This window comes from Lepus europaeus, chromosome 13, assembly GCF_033115175.1.
Source record: "Lepus europaeus isolate LE1 chromosome 13, mLepTim1.pri, whole genome shotgun sequence".
In the NCBI taxonomy this organism is placed as follows: domain Eukaryota; kingdom Metazoa; phylum Chordata; class Mammalia; order Lagomorpha; family Leporidae; genus Lepus; species Lepus europaeus.
The window spans coordinates 20983904-21004825 of NC_084839.1; the positions used below are offsets into that span (position 1 = coordinate 20983904).

Here is a 20922-nt window from a genome sequence, read left to right on the forward strand (position 1 = left end):
AAATTGGATAGCTTCAGAATTTGGAAAATATTGCCAAATTCCATTTAGTTCTTCTTTGAAGACCCCTCCCACCCAACTTCTTTTTAGAGCACAGGAATGAAGATGATGAGCCCACTGTGAAATCTGAAAAGTAAATGACTACAGTCCTGACTTTGACCTGGAGCTTTCTCTTTCAAATTTCATCTATTTTTCCTAGTAAAATTTCCGAGAGGGAACAATTTCTAAAAGGAGATATTGTAGTACTATCATGGACAGCCAGCACTCAATGAAAGGCATGTTACCACTGAGATTTGTTAATCAAACACTTACTGGCAGCGTTCAAGCTTTAAGTGAAATATTATAAAATAAGTTTTAAATATAAAGGCAGAACAATCAGTTGCACACATAAAGACATAACTATACTCATTCACATTCCAAACATAAGGGGAAAGAGAGGCTGAACAGAACAAACGACAACAATCCAAGAATTCTAATAGTACTCACCAACACATTTTTCGGCCAATTCACCTAAAAAAGCATCAGACAATTTTGGATTCCAGTCCCTGGTATGGATCTGTAAGATGTGTTTTCTTGCCTGAGAAGAAAAGTATAGATAAATATCATCAACACCTCAAATGTATAAGCTGGAACAAATTTTTACTAAGAATGCACCAGAAAAACAACTGTTTATTTTAAAAGATATCTGAATAACATCCATATTGACTGATTCTCAGTCAGCCTGTGAGTTATGCAGTACAGATCTTATCTCTGAACCAAAGTAAGGCCATTAATTTTCCCTCGAGGGTTAGAAACTTGATTAATAGTACAAGATCATTGGCAGGCGCTGTGACTCACTTGGCTAATCCTCCACCTGCACCCTGGGTTCTAGTCCCAGTTGGGACGCTGGGTACTAGTTCCAGTTGCTCCTCTTCCAGTCCAGCTCTCTGCTGTGGCCCGGGAGGGCAGAGGAGGATGGCCCAAGTGCTTGGGGCCCTGCACCCGCATGCGAGACCAGGAGGAAGCACCTAGCTCCTGGCTTTGGATCGGTGCAGCGCAGGCCGTGGCGGCCATTAGGGGAGTGAACCAACAGAAGGAAGACCTTTCTCTCTGTCTCTCTCTCTCACTGTCTATAACTCTACTTGTCAAATAAATTTTTAAAAAAAAGTACAAGATAATTAACTCATCCAGGACCAGAATTCAAAACTAAGTTTTCCACCATATCATTTTTACCATATGAAACATATGAACAAGAAATCCTGGTGTATTATAATAAGTATAACTTTCAAACAAACTTTACATTTAAATTTTACAGAACTTCTAGGTCTATCATCTGTGCAAAGTATTTGAATGACAATGAGCAATATGACAAATAATTTTAAACAATTTTACCTTGTTTTCTTTTCAAAATAGCATTCTATATCTTAAATCTGACTATATAGTACAATCAACAACTTATAAGCACTTCTTATTCAGTTGAAAGGCAGAGAGACAGACAGAGATTTAAAAACAGGCAGCACTCCCATCTGCTGGTCTACTTCCCAAATGCCCTCTATGACCAGGACCAGAGTAGGCCAAAGTCAGGAGCCTAGAATTCAGTCCAGGACTCCCAAGTGGGTAGCAGGAACCCAACTACTCAAGACACGACCTGCTGCCTCCCAGGGTGTGCCATCAGCAGGAAGTCTGAATTGGGAGCCAAAGCCAGGACTCAAATCTAAGTAATCTAAGTACTCCAATACAAGATACGACGGGGGCCAGCACCGTGGCTCACTTGGCTAATCCCATATGGGCGCCAGGTTCTGGTCCTGGTTGCTCCTCTTCCAGTCCAGCTCTCTGCTGTGGCCCGAGAGGGCAGTGGAGGATGGCCCAGGTGCTTGGGCACCTGCACCTGCATGGGAGACCAGGAAGAGGCATCTGGCTCCTGGCTTCAGATTGGTGCAGCGCTAGCTGTAGTGGCCATTTGGGGGGTGAACCAATGGAGGGAAGACCTTTCTCTCTGTCTCTCTCTCTCACTGTCTATAATTCAACCTGTAAAAAAAAAAAAAAAAAAGATATGGGAATCCCAAGCAGCATCTTAACTGCTGCACCAAATGCCCACCCCACAATCAAAATCTTAACACCTTGGTTCTAAAATAAAAAAACACTGGGGTCAGCGCTGTGGCATAGCAACTTAAAGCCCCAGCCTGCAGCTCTGGAATCCATGTGGGTGCCAGTTCAAGTCCCAGTTGCTCCACTTCCAATCCAGCTTCCTGCTAATGCGCCTGGGAAAGCAGCAGAGGATGGTCCAAGTCCTTGAGCCCCTGTACCTATGTGGGAGACCCATAACAAGCTCCTGGCTTCCGATTGGCTCAGCTCCGGCCATTGCAGCCATTTGGGGAATGAACCAGCCATTTGGGGAATGAACCAGCAAATAGAAGACTCTTTCAAATAAATAAAATAAATATTAAAAATAAATAAAAAACAAAAAAAAATATTTTTCAAAACAGTAAAAATGAAACACTAACACAGGTTAAGCTGCAGCTTGTGATGCCAGAATCCCACGTCAGAGTGCCAGTGCAAATCCAGGCTGGTTTGCTTCTGATCCAGCTCCCTGCTAATGCACCTAATTAAGCAGGGGAGCTTGGGCCCCTGCTACCCAGTGGGAGTCTTGGGTAGAGTTCGAGGCTCTTAGCTTCATCACAGCCATGGCTTTTGCAGCCATTTGGAGTGAATAAATGGATGAAAGAGCTTGCTTGCTTGCTTTCTCTCTCTCTCTCTCTCCCTCTCTGTATGTGTGTGTGACTCTACCTTTCAAATAAATAAATAAATAAATAAATCTTTAAAAAAAAAACAAACACTGACATGTAAGAATACATAATCAGCTGATACTAACACCAGCAAGAAAGAGATCTGACCTTTTTTATATTTGCCTTTTTGGGGGGAAATTAAAAAAAAATTTTTTTTTTTTTTTTGACAGGCAGAGTGGACAGTGAGAGAGAGAGAGACAGAGAGAAAGGTCTTCCTTTTGCCGTTGGTTCACCCTCCAATGGCCGCCACGGCTGGCGCGCTGCGGCCGGCGCACCGCACTGATCCGATGGCAGGAGCCAGGTGCTTCTCCTGGTCTCCCATGGGGTGCAGAGCCCAAGCACTTGGGCCATCCTCCACTGCACTCCCTGGCCACAGCAGAGAGCTGGCCTGGAAGAGGGGCAAGCAGGACAGGATCGGTGCCCCGACCGGGACTAGAACCCAGTGTGCCGGTGCCCAAGGCGGAGGATTAGCCTGTTGAGCCATGGCGCCGGCCAAAAAATATCTTTTAAAAACTGAATATGGAGCAGGCATTTGAAGCAGTTAATTGCCTTTTGGGATGCCCACATCCCATATAAGAGTGCCTAGCTCTAGTGGTGACTCCTCCACTTCCTATCCAGCTTTCTGTTAATGTGTAACCTAAGAGGCAGAAGTGATGGCTCATGTACTTAGGTTCCTGTCAGACACGTGGGAGACCCAGATTGAGTTCCAGCCTCCTGGCTTTGGCCTAGCTTAGCCCTGGTTGTCGCTGGCATGTGGGAATTGAACCAGTGGATGCAAGATCTCTCTCTCTCTTTCTTTCTCTTCCTAGATTTCAAATAAAATGAAAATAATTTCTTTACTGTAGAAATACATAAAATTGTGTTAAGAAATTGAATATGCCTGTTTTCTCAATCCTGCTACCTGAAAAAAATTTTTTAAAACAAGGAAATTATAACCAAGATGATAATTTCTTGCTGTCTGGAGGAAGAATTTGGAGTACAGCACCAAAATAAAAAGAACAAAGTTGTCAAGATAAATCCTTTCAAAAAGTTAACAAAACCTGGAAATAGCTACCATTTCAAATCCAAGTTTTGTTTTCTTTTTAAGATTTATTTATATATTTGTAAGTCAGAGTTACACAGAGAGAAAGAGACTGTCTGTCCACTGGATGACTCCCAAATGGCCACAATGGACAGGACTGTGCCAGCTCAAAACTAAGAGCCAAGAGCTTCACCAACCCAAGTCTCTCATGTGAGTGGCAGGGGCCCAAGCACTTGAGTCATCTTCCACTGGTTTCCCAGGTACATTAGCAGGGAGCTGGATTGGAAGCAGAACAGCTGGGACTTGAACTGGCACTCATAGGATGCTGAGGTCATAGGCAATGATTTAACATGCTGCACTACAATGTTGATCCCCAACTCCACGTCCTAAACTAAGCATAGAGCTGCCAAGAAAAGTAATGATATAACACTTAACTTTCTTCCAACTTGAAGTATCTGACTAAATGAATCCTAAATATATGTCAAATCAAAATACAAAAGCAGTTCTATCCTGCCAGCACATGTATTATGTAAGATGACATTAAGAATATATACAGACTGGTCAGTGCCGCGGCTCACTAGGCTAATCCTCCGCCTGCGGCGCCGGCACTCTGGGTTCTAGTCCCAGTTGGGGCACCAGATTCTGTCCCAGTTGCTCCTCTTCCAGTCCAGCTCTCTGCTGTAGCCCAGGAAGGCAGCAGTGGAGGATGGCCCAAGTGCTTGGGCCTGCACCCACATGGGAGACCAGGAGGAAGTACCTGGCTCCTGGCTTTGGATCGGCGCAGCGCGCCGGCCATAGCAACCATTTGGGGGGTGAACCATCGGAAGAAAGACCTTTCTCTCTGTCTCTCTCTCTCTCTCTAACTCTGCCTGTCAAAAAAAAAAAAAAAAAAAAATATATATATATATACAGACTTCATTAGCAGTATGAGTACTGCTCATTAAAAGACTCTTAGAAAATCAAAAACACATCAGAAAGTTTTAAGCTGGAATATATCTCCAAAAAGATCTATTTCTTTTCATTTTTATTTATTTCAGAAACAGATAGAAAGATAAAGAGAGAGAGCACTCCATATACTGATTCACTCTCCTATTGCCTACAACAGCCAAGGCCAAAGCCAGGAACTCAATGCAGGTCTCTCATGAGTGGCAGGAACCCAATTACTGGAGGCATTACCTCTGTCTCTCAGGGTGTGTATTATTAGGAAGCTGAAATTAAAAACTGAGGTCAGGAACCAGAGTCAGGAATTGAATGTAGGTGCTCTGATGTGTGACATATGCATCTTAACCAATATCTTAACTGCCAGGCTAAGCACTTGCCACAAAAAAAAATCTATTCTTATTCCCTCACTTTATAAAAAAGCAAATTTATTAAGCAACTAAAGGTTTGGAGAAATGAAGTTATCTAATGTCAGCAAGTTACTGTCAGGTCTTTAAAACACTGAGTGACATGCTCCTTTGTTATATAACCCAATCAGAATCACTCTTCTTTTATCATATTAAAAACAAGACAAAGAATGAAGAATAAACTACTCTATAAAGAAATCCACTATGCATTTTTCTCTATATGACATGCACAGTAAGAAGTCAAATGCTTTCTTATAGAAAGTATTTTCTATTAAGAGTCAAAGATACATCCAAGCCCCTCATTTTTTGATTCATAATATGCACATAACATTTATAACAATGACGATGACAAAGGAAAAAAAAGAAATTAAGAAGCATTACTATATTCAGAAGCTATATACTATTTTATGCCAATAAAGTTAACAAAATTATTAAAAATTAGAACTAAAACTTGCTTTTATTAATATTTTAATCGCTCCAATGGCAAAAGTCATGATATATTCTATTACTGAAGCCACAAGCCTAATATGAGGCTGACAGATACCACTTTGAATTAACAACATAAATGTGATCTTGCTTCCTAATTCATTGACAAAACTGAAGTAGTCAAAAAAAAATTGCACACATTCCCACATAAAATCTATCCACCTAGCAGCATGTGCACCCACATATTCTGTCTTCCTCCAGTTATCACAGACAAATTAAACACCTCCTACCTAAAGTTATTCTCACCACTTGCACAATAATCCTATTTACTCTTCCCCTATGAAGGACATCATTCAACTTCAAAAATAATTTCTCCCAGCTGTTAAACAACAAAGCTTCTTTTCTTGTCCACCCCAAATCTTAACACCTCAAATCTTTGCTGCAAAATTCTAAAAAACTTGTGTAGGGGTTTGCATTGTGGTGCAGCAAGTTAAGGACCTGGTTGCTCCACTTCTGAACCAGCTAGCTCCTCGCTAAGGGCCTGGGAAAGCAGTGGAAAACAGCCTAAGGGCTTGGGCCTCTGCCACCAACTGAGAGACCCAGATTGTGCTCCAGATTTCTGGTATCCAGATGGCCCAGTTCCTGGCCGTTGCAGCTATCTAGGGAGTGAAACAGCAGATGGAAGATATGTTCCTCTCTCTGTTTCTCCCTCTCTGTAACTCTGTCCTTCAAACAGATAAATCTTTTTAAAAAGAAGAAAAAGAAAAACTTATGTCCACAGCCTCCAATTCTTTCCTCCTTTTTCTTTCAAATTAAGTCTACTCCAGTTAAGCTTTTATACCACCACTAATGAAACTGCTCTCACCAGGTTCGCCACGACCTATAATGCTAAACAAGGGTCAGCTTCCTGTCATCTGATTTGACTTAACATATAACACAGTTTTTCACACACTGCTGTTCTGAACCTTACTTACTATTAAACTCCCAATTTGTGTGTACTGTGTTTGTCTGTGAAGACTGTGATCAGCACAGAGACCCTCCTCAACAAGGACAACACAAAAGACAACTGGAAAATCAAGGAAATTACTTTCTCATGCTAAAATGAACATTGGCTGTGTCTCTTAAAACTTGGTACATTCCCATGTACTGGGAGAATCTAAAAGTTGTGCTTTGCCAACTTTCTGTTTGTGTCAGACGTCACAAACAAGATAGGTAATGCTTCCTTATGCAGAAGTAGGCTTTACTCTCTTTAGTCCTGTCTCTTACAATTAAATTTTTCCACACACTGGTAAATTCTTGGAAGATACACTTATGCAATGAAAATGATGCTGTATATGCTACATTTCCTGTCCTAACAAAGCAAGGTAAACACAGTGCAAATTAAGAGGCTGTAAATTGGATTGTCAATCCAAATCTGAGTCAATTACTGGTGACTATGGGGATTAATGTCAAATTTAAGTATTAAATGTTCTATACACGGGAACCTTCTTTTCTGTATTGTTTTCTGTACAATCTGAATCACAGAGTTTTTTACCTTTTTGTGTGCAAATAAGGCATTTTACACAGAGACCAAAGATCAAAGCCATAAAACAATGTATATTCACAGGGGCCAGCGCTGTGGTGTAGCAGGTAAAACCACCACCTGTCGTGCCAGTATCCCATATGGGCACCAGTTCCAGTCCCGGCTGCTCCATTTCTGATCTAACTCTCTGCTATGGCCTGGGAAAGTAGTAGAGGATGGCCCAAGTCCTTGGGCCTCTGTATCCGTGTGGGAGACCCGGAAGAAGCTCCTGGCTCCTGGCTTTGGATCGGCACAGCTCTGGCCATTGCAGCCAATTGGGAAGTGAACCAACAGATGGAGGACCTCTCTCTCTCTCTCTCTGTGTAACTCAGACTTTCAAATATATAAATATTTAAAATAAATATATATGTATTCACATATAGTATCTCCTCTGCATACATATCTCCCTATTAAACTACAATTCCCAATGAAGAGCCAAACATTGAACAAGTCAGAGTAAGAATAACAATATAAATTTTAGGGACAGGTGTTTTGACACAGCAAGTTAAGCCACTGCTTGGGGTAATTGTATTCCATATTGGAGAGCCTGGTTGAAGTCCCAACTACTCTGCTTCCAATCCAGCTTCCTGCTAATGCTCCCTGGGGGCAGTAGATGATAATTTGAGTACTTGAGTCCTGCCACCCACCTAGGAGACCCAGATGGAGTTCCTGTCTACCGGCATTGTAAGCATTCGGGCAGTACCAGCCCTGGCTATTGTAAATATTTGGGCAGTAAACCACTGGACAGAATATCTCAACATCTCTCTTTCTCTCTCTCTCTCTGCGTTTCAATTAAATAAATATTTTAAAATCTTTTTAAAAATTTCAAATAGAATTAGGAAACAAGAATTTTATATATTGTATTCTTTTAAAAACTTTATACCATAAGGAATAAAGTTTCTGCTTTTAACTAAATGTGACACGGTCATTTCTGTGAAAATTGGAGGTCCTCATTCATAAACCCACCAATAGTCTATAAAAATATTATTTTTATAAAAACAAATCTACCTAAGCTAACTACAGACATATTTCCTCCCATACAAGATAATCACCACACTCTGGAGAAATAAAGGAAAGAGTAAGTAACCACAGTAATGTAATCAAGAGTTTCCCTCCTACTTCCTAAACATCATAAAATTTCTGATAATTGTCAATAGAAAAAGAATAAGCTGTTTAATGATTATAGAAAGTTTTTAAAGTATTAACTAAGATATCCCATAAAGCACAAAATCTGAACAATGAAAAGTCATAAAAATATCACTGTCATAGTATAGTTTATACTTGAATTATATATAAACACAATGTACTGAAAACAAAAACTCTCACCTTCTGATCAGGCAAATTGAAAAGGAATTCTCTGTCAAAACGACCAGGTCTCCTGAGTGCAGGATCTATGGAATCAAGTCTGTTTGTAGCACCAATAACAACAATTTCACCCCTATTATCTAATCCATCCATAAGGGCAAGGAGAGTGGAGACTATGGAGCTGAAAGAAAATTTTCAGGCAAAATTGAAAATTAAAAAAAAAAAAGGAAAGAAAAAAGAAATAGTAAACATGGCTGTTCACAATAACTTTTATCAGTCTTAAATGCTATAAAATAGCATAAAGTAGCATGAAGACATCATAATACAAAAAATCATTTACAGAAAGTATTCTAGAAAATGTTTAAAAAAAAACAAAACAAAACACCAGAATCTTATAGATAGCAACCTAAAGAGAGAAGGGGAGGGAGGAAGAAGGAGAGACAGAGAGAGAGAGAAAGAAAATATAAAATGGATCTCATCAAAATCAAAAATTTTCTGCTTCAAAGAACACTTTCAAGAAAGTAAAAAGACAACATAAAGGAAAAAATATTTGCAAATCAAAATAGTTGATAAGGGTCTAGAATCTAGAATATATAAAACTATTATAACTTAACAATATAAATACAAATAATCAAATAAAAAAAAAAAAGAGAGAGAGAGAGATGTGCAGGCATTTGGCCCACCCCTGAAGATGCACGTTGGGACACCCACATTCCATATCGGAATGCCTAGGTCTGAGTCCCGGCTCCACATCCAATTCCAGCTTCTTATGATGAAAACCCTGGGAAGCAGCAGATGATGGTGCAGGTGGTTAGATCCCTGCCACCCACGTGGGAGACCTGGACTGAGTTCCCAACTCCTGGCTTCAGCATGACCCAGTCCCAGCTTTTGTGGGCACTTAGGCAGTAAACCATCATACAGGGGATCTCCCAGTATCTATCTATCTATCTATCTCTCTCTCTCTCTCTCTCTCTCTGCCTCTCAAATAGTGATTACAAAAAGTAAACTATTTAAATCCACATACTTCCAAAGAACATAAACAAAGAACATACCATTACATTAGGCATATGCAAACAAAACGAAATGAGATACCACTTTAAACCCACTAGGATGACTATAATGACACATAATTAGCATTTATGAAGGTAAAGAGAAATGGAACACTCTTACACAGCTTGGTGGAAATGTAAAATGGTGTGCCTCAGGGTAGGCATTTGGCACAGTAGTTAAAACTCTGTTTGAGACGCCCACATCCCACACTGGAGTGCCTAGGTTCAAATCCCAACAACACTCCTGATTCCAGATTCCTAGTAATGCATGCCCTGGGAGGCAGCAGGTGATCTACTGATTAATGAGGAAGAAAAGACAACTTGAAAATATTAAACCTTCCAAATCATGAACTTGGTGTTTCTCAAACAAATGTATATATTTTCTGCATAGATGTAACATGGAACCTCTTACATTTATTCATAGTAACATCCTTTTTTTTGTGTGTGTGAGATAATAATCTCATTTTTATAAAATCACAGGGAAATACAAGATTTGTTTTTATATTGATTAGTCTAATCTTGCTACCATTTGTCAATAGATTGCTTTGGAATTTCTACATACATAACTGCATCATCTAGAAATAACAGTATAATTTTTCCCTACAATAAAATGCCATCTTTGTTATGCCAGACTATACTGATCAGGATCTATGGAATGGTTTACAGCAGCAGTTGCCTTCTCCATATTAAACATTTTCATATTTCAACATTAAGTATGTCTGTTATAGATGCTTTCTTTATACATCTTTAGGGAAAACAGCTTAATAGTGTTTGTTCTTTGAGGTAAAAAATTTTACTATGACTCAATGGTGAATTTTATCAAACATTTCTTCCACATCCATCAAGATGACTATATGACTTTACTCTAATATGATAATGTGATGAATTAACATTAATTGACTTCTCTCATGGTAAATAAACCTTGTATATTTTAATTCAATAAATTTGGTCAAAATAACTATCCTTTTTATACATTCCTGGATATCACATGCTAATAACTTGTTTAGGATTTTTATACTCATATTCACAAATAAGACTAGGTGCCAACGAAATTTCTCACATCAAGTTTTACAAAGGTAAAATTGACATACATATACTGGAAGTACACAATTTGATAAATTTTTTAAGTATGTGTGTACCTGTGAAACCATGACCATAACCAAAATAAATATCACATCATCATGTACTTCCACAAACTCCTTTGTAATCCAGCCTACTGCCCTCTTTGCTCCCTTGACCCCATCCCATTCAACCACTGACCTGAGTTGTCACTAAAGATTATTTGCAGTACCTAAACTTTAATATACAAAGAATCATACAGCAAGTAGTCTCTTATTGCAGATTCATGCATTCAGCATAATTTTTTTCAAAGAGTCACTCACATTATTGATTTCATATAGCTTATTCCTTTTTAATATTAAGTAATATTATAATAGATGGATTTACTAAAATTTGTTTATTCATTCACACATTGATTGCCACTTGGGTTGTTTTTAGTTTTTGGGTGTTACCAAAAAAGCTGCCAGGAAACTCATATACAAGAAGCAAAGATTCTTTCCTATGTTTTGTTTCCTAACAGATTTATACTTTTAAAACTATTTTATTTATTTGAGAGGCATAAAGACAGAGAGAGAGGGAGAGAGATGAGAGAAAGAGCTCCCTTCTGCTGGTTCAGTGCCCCAGTGCCAGGAGCAGCCAGGCAGATGCCAGGAGCCAAGAACTCAATCCAGGTCTCCCATGTGGGTGGCAGAGACCCAACAACTTGAGCCATCATCTGCTACCTCCCAAAGTCTGTACTATTAGGAAGCTGAAATTGGGAATGGGCCAGGACGCAAACACCAAACACCAAACACTTTCAGAAAATAGAGGAGGAGGGTATATATCTCATTTATATATCCCCTCAAATCAAAATCACTTGGTTCCAAACTCAGATGCAGCCACTTTAAAAGTAACCACAAGGGTGAGCATTGTGGCCCAGGGGAGTAAACCACCAGTTGGGTTGCCCAAATCCCTTATTAGAGAGCCTGGTTCAAGTCCTGGCTATCCCAAACTTCCAATCCAGCTTCCTGTTAATGCACAGCCTGGCAGGCGGCAGTTGACGGCTCAAGTACTCGGGTCCTTCCCAACAACATGGGAGACCTGGGTGGAGTTCCATATTCCTGGCTTCAGCAGGGCTAGCCTTGGCTATTGCAGATATATTTTCTTTAACTTTTACTTAATAAATATAAATTTCCAAAATACAGCTTTTGGATTACAGTGGCTCCCCCCCCCCCCATAGCTTCCCTCCCACCCGCAACTCTCCCAGCAGATATATTTTCTCCCTCTCTCTCACTCTTGCTCTGCCTTTCAAATAAATAAATACTTTTTTTAAAGTAACAAGGGGGGGGGGGGTGGCGCAGCAGGTTAATGCCCTGGCCTGAAGCACTGGCATCCCATATGGGCACAGGTTCGAGACCCAGCTGCTCCACTTCTGATCAAGCTCTCTGCTATGGCCTGGGAAAGTAGTAGAGGATGGCCCAAGTCCTAGGGCCCTTGCGCCCATGTGGGAGACCCAGAGGAAGCTCCTGGCTCCTGGCTTTGGATTGGTACAGCTCCAGCCACTGCAGCCAATTGGGGAGTGAATCATAGGATGGAAGACCTCTCTCTCCTCTCCCTCCCTCCCTCTCTGTGTGTGTGTGTGTGTATGTATGTGTATGTAACTCTGACTTTCAAATAAATCTTTAAAATAATAAAAAAGTAACAATAGGGGCCAGTGTCGTGGTACAACAAGTTAAGCTGCTGCTGACAATGTCAGAATTCCATGTCAAAGCACCAACTAGAGTCCCAGCTACTCTGCTTCTGATCCATCTCCTTGCTAATGTGCCTGGGAAAGCAGCAGAGGATGTCATGAGAATTTGGACCCCTGCTACTCAAATGGAGCTCTGGGCTCCTGACTTTGGCATAGACCAGTCCTGAGCATTGTGGCCATTTGGGGAGTGAACCAGCAGACAGAAGATATTTCTAGGGCCAGCACTATGGCACAGTGGGTTAAAGTCCTGGCGTACAGCACCAGCATCCCATCTGGGTGCCAATTCAAGTCCTGGCTGCTCCACTTTCAATCCAGCTCCCTGCTAATACACCTGGGAAAGCAGCGGAGGATGGCACATGGGAGATCCAGAAGAAACTCCTGGCTCCTGGCTTCGGATTGGCTCAGCTCCAGCCACTGCAGCAATTTGGGGAGTGATCCCTCAGATGGAAGACCTCTCTCTCTGTCTAAATCTCTTTGTAACTCTTTCAAATAAAAATAAAATAAATCTCAAAAAAAAAGATTTCTCTCTCTCCCCTATTCCTCCTTCCCTTCACATAAATATATCTTTAAAAATAATAAAAATTAAAGCTACATATCAGTGATATAGACTCATCAATGTCTCATAATCATAGATGATTTTTTTTAAATATTAGCAACTTGAATCCAACATTTTAAAAAATTATAATATGGGGCCAGAACGGTAGCACAGTGGGTTAGACCACTGTGTGCAGTGCCTGCATCCCATGTGGGCACTGGTTCAAGTTCCATCTGCTCGGCTTTACATCCAGCTCTCTGATAGTATGCCCACAAGAGCAGTGGAGGATGGCCTAAGAGCTTAGGTCCCTGCATCCACGTGGGAGACCTGGAGGTAGCTCCAGGCTCCTGGCTTCAGCCTGACCCAACCCCAGCCATTAAAGCCATTTGGGGAGTGAACCAGCAGATGAGGATTTCCTGTCTCTCTCTCTCTCTGTCTCCCTATCTCTCTCTGTAATTCTGACTTATAAATAAATAAGTTAAAAAACAGAATTTGGAAGCATGTACTGCTTGGCATTAAAAAATTTAAAATGTTAATATATCATGAACAAGTGAAGTATATCTAAAGAATACAAAACTAGTTGAACATCTAAAATTACATTAAAATACTCCAAAATAAAATAAAGGCAAAAAGTCATATAAATGATCAATTCAAAAGAGGCAGAAGGAAAAGCATGTTATAAGGTTCAATACTCTATCACAGCAAAATAAACACTTGCAACAAATTGGGAATATAATAGAAATTCCCCAGTCAGATGAAGGTCAGCTTCACAAAACAGAGAGTTAAAATCATTTAATGGCAAAAGTATCAAAGTTTTCTATCCAATACAGGACATAAGGCAAGGATTTCCATTATCAGCACATTCAATTAACCATAGATTCTAGCTGGAGGTGTTAAGTAATAAAAAGAAATAAGAAGGCTGGCGCCGAAGCTCACTAGGCCTGCGGCACTGGCACCCCAGGTTCTAGTCCCGGTTGGGGCGCCGGTTCTGTCCAGGTTGCTCCTCTTCCAGTCCAGCTCTCTGCTGTGGCCCTGGAAGGCAGTGGAGGATGGCCCAATTCCTTGGGCCCTGCACCCACATGGGAGACCAGGAGGAAGTACCTGGCTCCTGGCTTCGGATTGGCGCAGTGCGCCGGCCGTAACAGCCACTTGTGGGGTGAACCAACGGAAGGAAGACCTTTCTCCTCTCTGTCTCTCTCTTTCACTGTCTAACTCTGCCTGTCAAATAAATAAATAAATAAATAAAAATAAATAAATAAGACACATAAATTGGAAGGAAAGAAGCAAAACTATAGTTCTTTATAGATATGATCATACATGTATAAAACCATAAGGGATTCATAAAATAGCTTAAAGAACTAAAAAAAATGGATTTAGGAAGGTTGTGGATACAAACTCTATAAAATCATATTTACATATCAACTGTAAAATAATTAAACAATTATATTTTTAAAATTCCATTCACATTAAAAAACAATAAAATACTTAGGAATAAGTGTTTCAAAAGATGTCTCCTTGGGGCCAGTGCTGTGGCGTAGTGGGTTAAGCCACCACCTGCAGTGCTGACATCCCATGTGGGAGCCAGTTTGAGCCCCTGCTGCTCCACTTCTAATCCAGCGCTTTGCTATCGCCTGGGAAGGCAGTGGAAGATGGCCCAAGTTCTTGGGCCCCTGTACCCACGTAGGAGACCTGGAAGAAGCTCCTGGCTCCTGACTTCAGATTGGTTCAGCTCCGGCCATTGCAGCCATTTTGGGAGTGAACCAGCAGATGAAAGACCTCTCTCTCCCTCTCCCTCTCCCTCTCTCTGCCTCTCTGTAACTCTGCCTTTCAACTAAAATAAATATTTAAAAAAGAAAAAAAGATGTCTCCAGTCCTTATAACTAAAACCTGTAAGACACAGCAAAGAGAAATTGAAGACTTAAACAAATGGATGGGGGTACTATGTTCATGGATTGGGAGACAAAGGTTGAGATGACAATTCTTCTCTAATAGATCTACAGATTCAAAGCAATCCAATAAATTCCAATAGACTTTTCTAAAGAATTAACAAGGAATTTTTAAAAATATATGTGGGGGGAGAGGGGCTGGCGATGTGGTACATCAGGTTAAAGCCCCAGCCTACAGTGCTGGCATCCCATATGGGTGCCAGTTCAAGTCCTGGATGCTCCACTTCCAATCCAGCTCACTGCTAATGTGCCTGGGAAAGCAGCCGAAGATGGACCAAGTGCTTGGGTCCCTATACCCATGTGGGGGACTAGAAGAAGCTTCTGGCTCCTCCTGGCTTCAGATCAGCTCAGATCCGACCACTGCAGCCATTTGGGAAGTGAACCAGCAGATGGAAGACCTCTCTCTGTCTCTGTCCATATCTCTCTCTGTAACTCTGTCTTTTGAATAAATAAATCTTTAAAATATATATGTATGTGTTTTATATATATATATATATATATATATATATATATATATATATATATATATGGCTAGTGCTGTGGTGTAGCAGGTAAAGCCACCCCCTGCAGTACCAGCATCCCATATGGGTGCTGGTTCGTGTCCTGGCTGCTCCTCTTCCAATCCAACTCTCTGCTATGGCCTAGGAAAGCAGTGGAAGATGGCCCAAGTGCTTGGGCCCCTGCAACCACATGGGAGACCTGGAAGAAGCTCCAGACTCCAGGCTCTTTGTTTCAGATCAGCCCAGCTCTGGCTGTTATAGCCATTTCAGGAGTGAATCAACAGATGGAAGACCTCTCTCTCTTGCCTCTACCTCTCTCTAACTCTTCCTTTCAAATAAATAAATAAATATTTGAATATATATATATAATATATAATATATAAAGGCAATGGACCAATAAAATAATTTTGAAGGAGAAAAACACTGGAGGATTTAAACTTATAAGACCTAATATATAAAACTATAGTAATCAAAACAATGGGGTCAAAATATACCTGTTGGTCAAAGGAATCAACTTGCAAATAAAGGAATAGACACACACTTATATGATACATATAAGTTGACAAAGATGTCAAGAAATTTAATAAGGACAAAGTAACTTTTTAATAGTCCTGGAAAAAATTCATAGTTGTATAAAAAATAAATTTCACTTGCTACCTTGTACCTTATAAAAATTAGCTCAAACTCTTACCTCATGTTAATATACAAGCATTAAAATAAATCATTGACTTAATTGTTAAAGCTAAAACTATTACTATTTTAGAATAAGATATAGAAGAAAGCTGTTGACACATTAGGCAATTTTTCTCAAGCAGAACATAAAAGGCACAGTTTAAGATTTAAATCTTTTCCTTTTCAAAACAAAACATAAGCAAAAGCCAGACAACAAAATTTTCAAAACACAAATCTAAGGGCCAGGCACTGTAGTATAGTGGGTTATGCAGCCACCCTCAATGTCGGCATCCCTTATGGGCACTGTTTCAATTCCCAGCTGCTCTACTTCCAATCCAGCTCCCTGCTAATGCACCTAGGAGAACAGCGGAAGATAGCCCAAATGCTTGGCCCCCTGCACCCATGTGGGTGACCTGGAAGAAGCTCCTGGCTTCTGTCTTCTGGCTTCGGCTTGGCCCAGTCTCAGCCACTGTGGCCATTTGGGAAGTGAACCAGCAGATGGGAGATCTCCCTCTCCATTTCTCCCTCTCTTTCTGTTACTCTGTCTCTCAAGTATAAATCTTTAAAAAAAAAAAAATACAAATCTAACAAAGTGTTTGTGTCAACAGTATATGAAGTTCTTGCAACAAAGAAAGATAATACAATCCAATGCTTTTTTTAAGAGCAAAAGATTTAATAGATATTTCACAAAAAATACATAAATGAGCAATAAACAAATACAAAGATGCTCAATATTATTAATCATCAGAAAAATGAAAATTAAATACATACTAGAATGGCTAACAGAGTAATAATACCAAGTGCTGACAAAGATGAGAAGCAACTTAAATTCTCAAACATTACTGGAATATAAAAAGGTACAACCACTCTGAAATACAGAATAGTGTCACCTTTTGAATGTAAACATACATTTACCATAGGATTCAGATATTCTTCTTTTAGGCATTTACTCAACAGAAAGGAAAACATGAACATAGTAGTATTAACATAATAGTCAAAAATAAAGCAAAACAAATCCCCATCAGATGGCTTATGAACAAGAAGAGCTACACATCCATACACACCAAGGAATAATATAAAGGAATGAAGTATTAGTACACATTACACAAATTTCAAAATATTATGCTAAATCAGATTAGGCTACCCTTTCTGTAAAAGGTCATATAGTAAATGTTTTAATCTTTGCAAGTCATATGTCCTCTCTTTCACAACTATTTAACTATGCTCTTGTAACACAAAAGCAACATTGGTTGCTGAAGGAATCAACATGTTTTGATATTGTTTTTTTTTCAATGTTGAAGTTTTCCAATAAAATTTCATTTACAAAAATTGAGAGCTTAATTTGTCTCACAGGCTGTGGTTTGCTGACCACTATGCTAAATGAAAGAAGTGTTCTCCAAATTTTAAAATTCTTTCTTAAGCCTCTTAGTACTTAGCCAAGGGCTAAGGTTAAATACTAAATCAATGAGTGAAAAAGAACTCAACAAAATCAGATTAGGAAAAATTACCTGTGGATCTGATCCTGTCTACTAGAGCGAACTGGAGCTAATCCATCTATTTCATCAAAAAATATTATAGATGGTCTCATCAAATACGCCTAGTAAAAAGAAAACAAAAGTTATTTACTGTACTACTTTAATTTTCTAAATTCATTGTATTTCTTAAGTAATATAAGCAAATTGTACATGAGCAGGTAAGATAGGCTACACAGTAAAAAGGAAATGTCTCCACCTCTATCTCCAACTACAAACTCTTCTCCCAGTAGGCAACTATTCTTTCCAGTTGCTTTTTGTTCCATATATATTTATACATACAAATTAAAAAATGTATTTTTAAACCTAAATGATAGCACATAATACACATTCCTTTTATCAGAGTTTTTAATATAACAATATTTCTTAGTGTCCATGTGAGATGTGCCTCATTTTTTTTAACACCTGTATAATGTCCCACTGTAGAAATGTATCATAATTAAACCAGTCCCCTTCTTGTATAAATTTAGGTGTTTTTCAAAATTTCCCCTCTACATATAAACAATATTGTAATAAACTGTGCAATTTATCATTTCATATGAATATAAACATATCAGTATAATAAATACTAAAAAAGGGTACTATTAGTTCGAAAGTATGTGTCATCTCTAACAGATATTTGCATATTGCCTTCTGCTGAATTTACTAACACTCCAACTAGAAATATATCAGTGTACTAACAATGTATTATCAAAGTTATTGATTTTCATCAATTTTTAGAATGTTAATGTAGCTTTAATTTTCATTTCTATTCTGAGTGAAGGTGAGTACACTTTCTTTCAGACCAATACAGACTGCTTTTTCTATGAAACTTCATATCATTTGTCCATTACGTCACCAGATCACTGGTCTTTTCCTTACTGGTTCGTGGAAGCTATTCATTTATTTTAAATATTAGCCCCTTTAGGAGTTGGCACTGTGGTGCAGCGGTTTAAGTCTCCTCCACCAGCAACACTGGTATCCTATGTGAGCACCAGGTATGAGTCCTGGCTGCTCTGTTCCCAATCCAGCTTCCTGCTAATGTGCCTGGGAAAGGACATGGCCCCTGCCACCCAACTGGGAGACTAGATGGAGTTTCAGGCTCCTGGCCCAGCCCTGGACATTGTGATCATTTGGAGAGTGAATCAGCAGATAGAATATCTCTTTCTCACTGTCTCTCCTTAACTCTGCTACTCTTTCAAATGAATAAAATAAATGTTAAAAAAAACAAAACAAAAAAAAAAAAAACTAGCCCAGGGCTGGTGCTGTGGCACAGCGGGTTAACGCCCTGGCCTGAAACGCCAGCATCTCATTTGGGCTCCAGTTCAAGACCCGGCTGCTCCACTTCTGATCCAGCTCTGTTATGGCCTGGGAAAGCAGTAGAAGATGGCCCAATCCTTGGGCACCTGCACCCGCATGGGGGACCTGGAAGAAGCTCCTGGCTTCGGATCACCATAGCTCTGGCCATTGCGGCCAATTGGGGAGTGAACCATCGGATGGAAGACCTTTCTCTCTCTCTCTCTCTCTCTCTGCTTCTCCTCTCTCTGTGTAACTCTTTCAAGTAAATAAATAAATCTTAAAAAAAAAAAAAATTAGCCCCTTAAGAAAAAAAATGTAAATACTTTTCTGTAAGAGGTCCTATCTTTTGGCCTAACTTATACTATTGCTACCTCCAAAATTCAGGATGAAATATAATTGCCTCTGATGCTACAGGGAGCTGGAACCTTGAAGCGGCTTTTAGGTCATGAGGGTTTTACCCTCATGAATGGACTAATGTATCTTGGAAATGGATTGAGGAGGACACCCCCTCCCTACCTCTGCTTCAGTCTCCCTTTTTTCTCTGCCTTTCTGCTGTCTCCTACCATATTATGATGCAGCCCTTATGAAGGCCCTTACCAGATACTGGCCCCTTCTCAGCCCCCAGAACTACGAGTCAGTAAGTTTCTGCTCATTATAAATGACCCAGTTGTAGTATTCTAAGACAGCAACAGGAAATGGACCAAGACTGGTATTTTGTTGCCATGCAGAAGTTTAAAAATTACTTAGGGGCCAGAATTGTGGCATAGCAAGTAAGGCCACTGCCTGCCAACACCAGCATCCCATATGGGCACCAGTTCATGTTCTAGCTGCATTATTTACAAACCAGCTCCCTGCTAATGGCCTGGGAAAAACAGTGGAAGATGGCCCAAGTGACTGTACCCCTGCCACCCATATGAGAGACCTGGAGGAAGCTCCTGGTTCCTGGCCCAGCACTGGCCATATGGGGAGTGAACCAGCAGACAGAAGGTCTCTCTGTCTTTCCCTCTCTCTCTATAATGCTGACTTTCAAACAAATAAATGTAATCTTTTAAAAAGCTATTTTATGCATTGGATCTTTTCTTTCATAATTAGACCCTCCATACTCTGAAACTGTAAACAAAATTCTGTCTTCTTCTGGTACCTTCTCAGTGTCATTTTTCTCATTTAAATAGTAGATCTAGCAGGAATGTAATTTGATTCAAGGTGAATACATATGAAATTACAAATGAAACATTTTATCACATAAATTTATTCAATATAATTTATGCTTCAAAATTAACAACAAATTCTTAGTTCACAGGAAGATAGGTTTACTAAGGAATGGATATGAATTTTCCATTTTTCTCAGATTAATACAATATACATTAAACCTCCAGGGTTTTCTAATTTGAAATGAAGTACAATTCAAACATAAAATTTGACTTTTGGGAAAAAAAAGTAGTGGTATTAAAAGAACAGGAATTACAAAAGAGAAAAAGAGTTAAGATTTGATAATTATTTTTGTTATACATAAATAGCCACTTTGTGCAATCACAGCCTCACAGGATTACAAAAGAGAAGTAGAATTAATTTATGTCCAGCCATTGTGACATACATTTTATATACTTACTCTCTGTCAAAGGTATTACCACCACTATCAAACAAAAGAGCTGTATACTTTATGGGAAAGCGAGACATAAACTAACACCTGACATCAAAGGCCATACTCTTAGCCCTTATTACTGCCTCATTTCACTGAGTGCATTTATCATGTCCTTAATTCAGAATGTAGAATCCACCATTTAAAATAATCACAAGTATAAGCAATTAAAGACTAAAAGAAAAAGGAAACCAACATTTCAACTACTCTTATTCACCAAAGAAAATTATGAAGTAAAATTTTTATTTATTTATTTATTTGAGAGAAAGAGGGCAAGCCCCTATGCACTGATCCATTCCCCAGAATGGCCACAGGCTGGGGGCTGAAGTCAGGAGCTAAAAACTCAATCCAGGTCTCTTACATGGGTGTCAGGGACCCAACGACTTCAGCCATCACCACTGCCTCCCAAGGTCTGCATTAGCAGGAAGCTGGAATCAGCAGCCAGATCTGGGCATGAAACCAGGCACTTGCGTGGCAGACATGGGCATCCCAACCAGCAGCTTAACCAACAGGCCAAATGGCCACCCGAGAAATAAATTATACTTAGTTAAAAGCAGCAATG

At 39.6% G+C, this 20922-nt stretch overlaps 1 protein-coding gene across 2 annotated transcripts in view; it reads right to left on the reverse strand.

Annotated features, from left to right (window-relative positions):
- Nucleotides 1-20922, reverse strand: part of ATAD2B (ATPase family AAA domain containing 2B) — a 207040-nt gene that overhangs the window by 102996 nt on the left and 83122 nt on the right. For both annotated transcript variants that reach the window (XM_062209028.1, XM_062209027.1), the window contains exons 13-15: nucleotides 17420-17508; nucleotides 8443-8602; nucleotides 484-574 (exon numbers count right to left, since the gene is read on the reverse strand). In XM_062209028.1, coding sequence (XP_062065012.1) covers nucleotides 484-574; nucleotides 8443-8602; nucleotides 17420-17508 — 340 coding nt within the window. The remainder of the gene's footprint in view (nucleotides 1-483; nucleotides 575-8442; nucleotides 8603-17419; nucleotides 17509-20922) is intronic.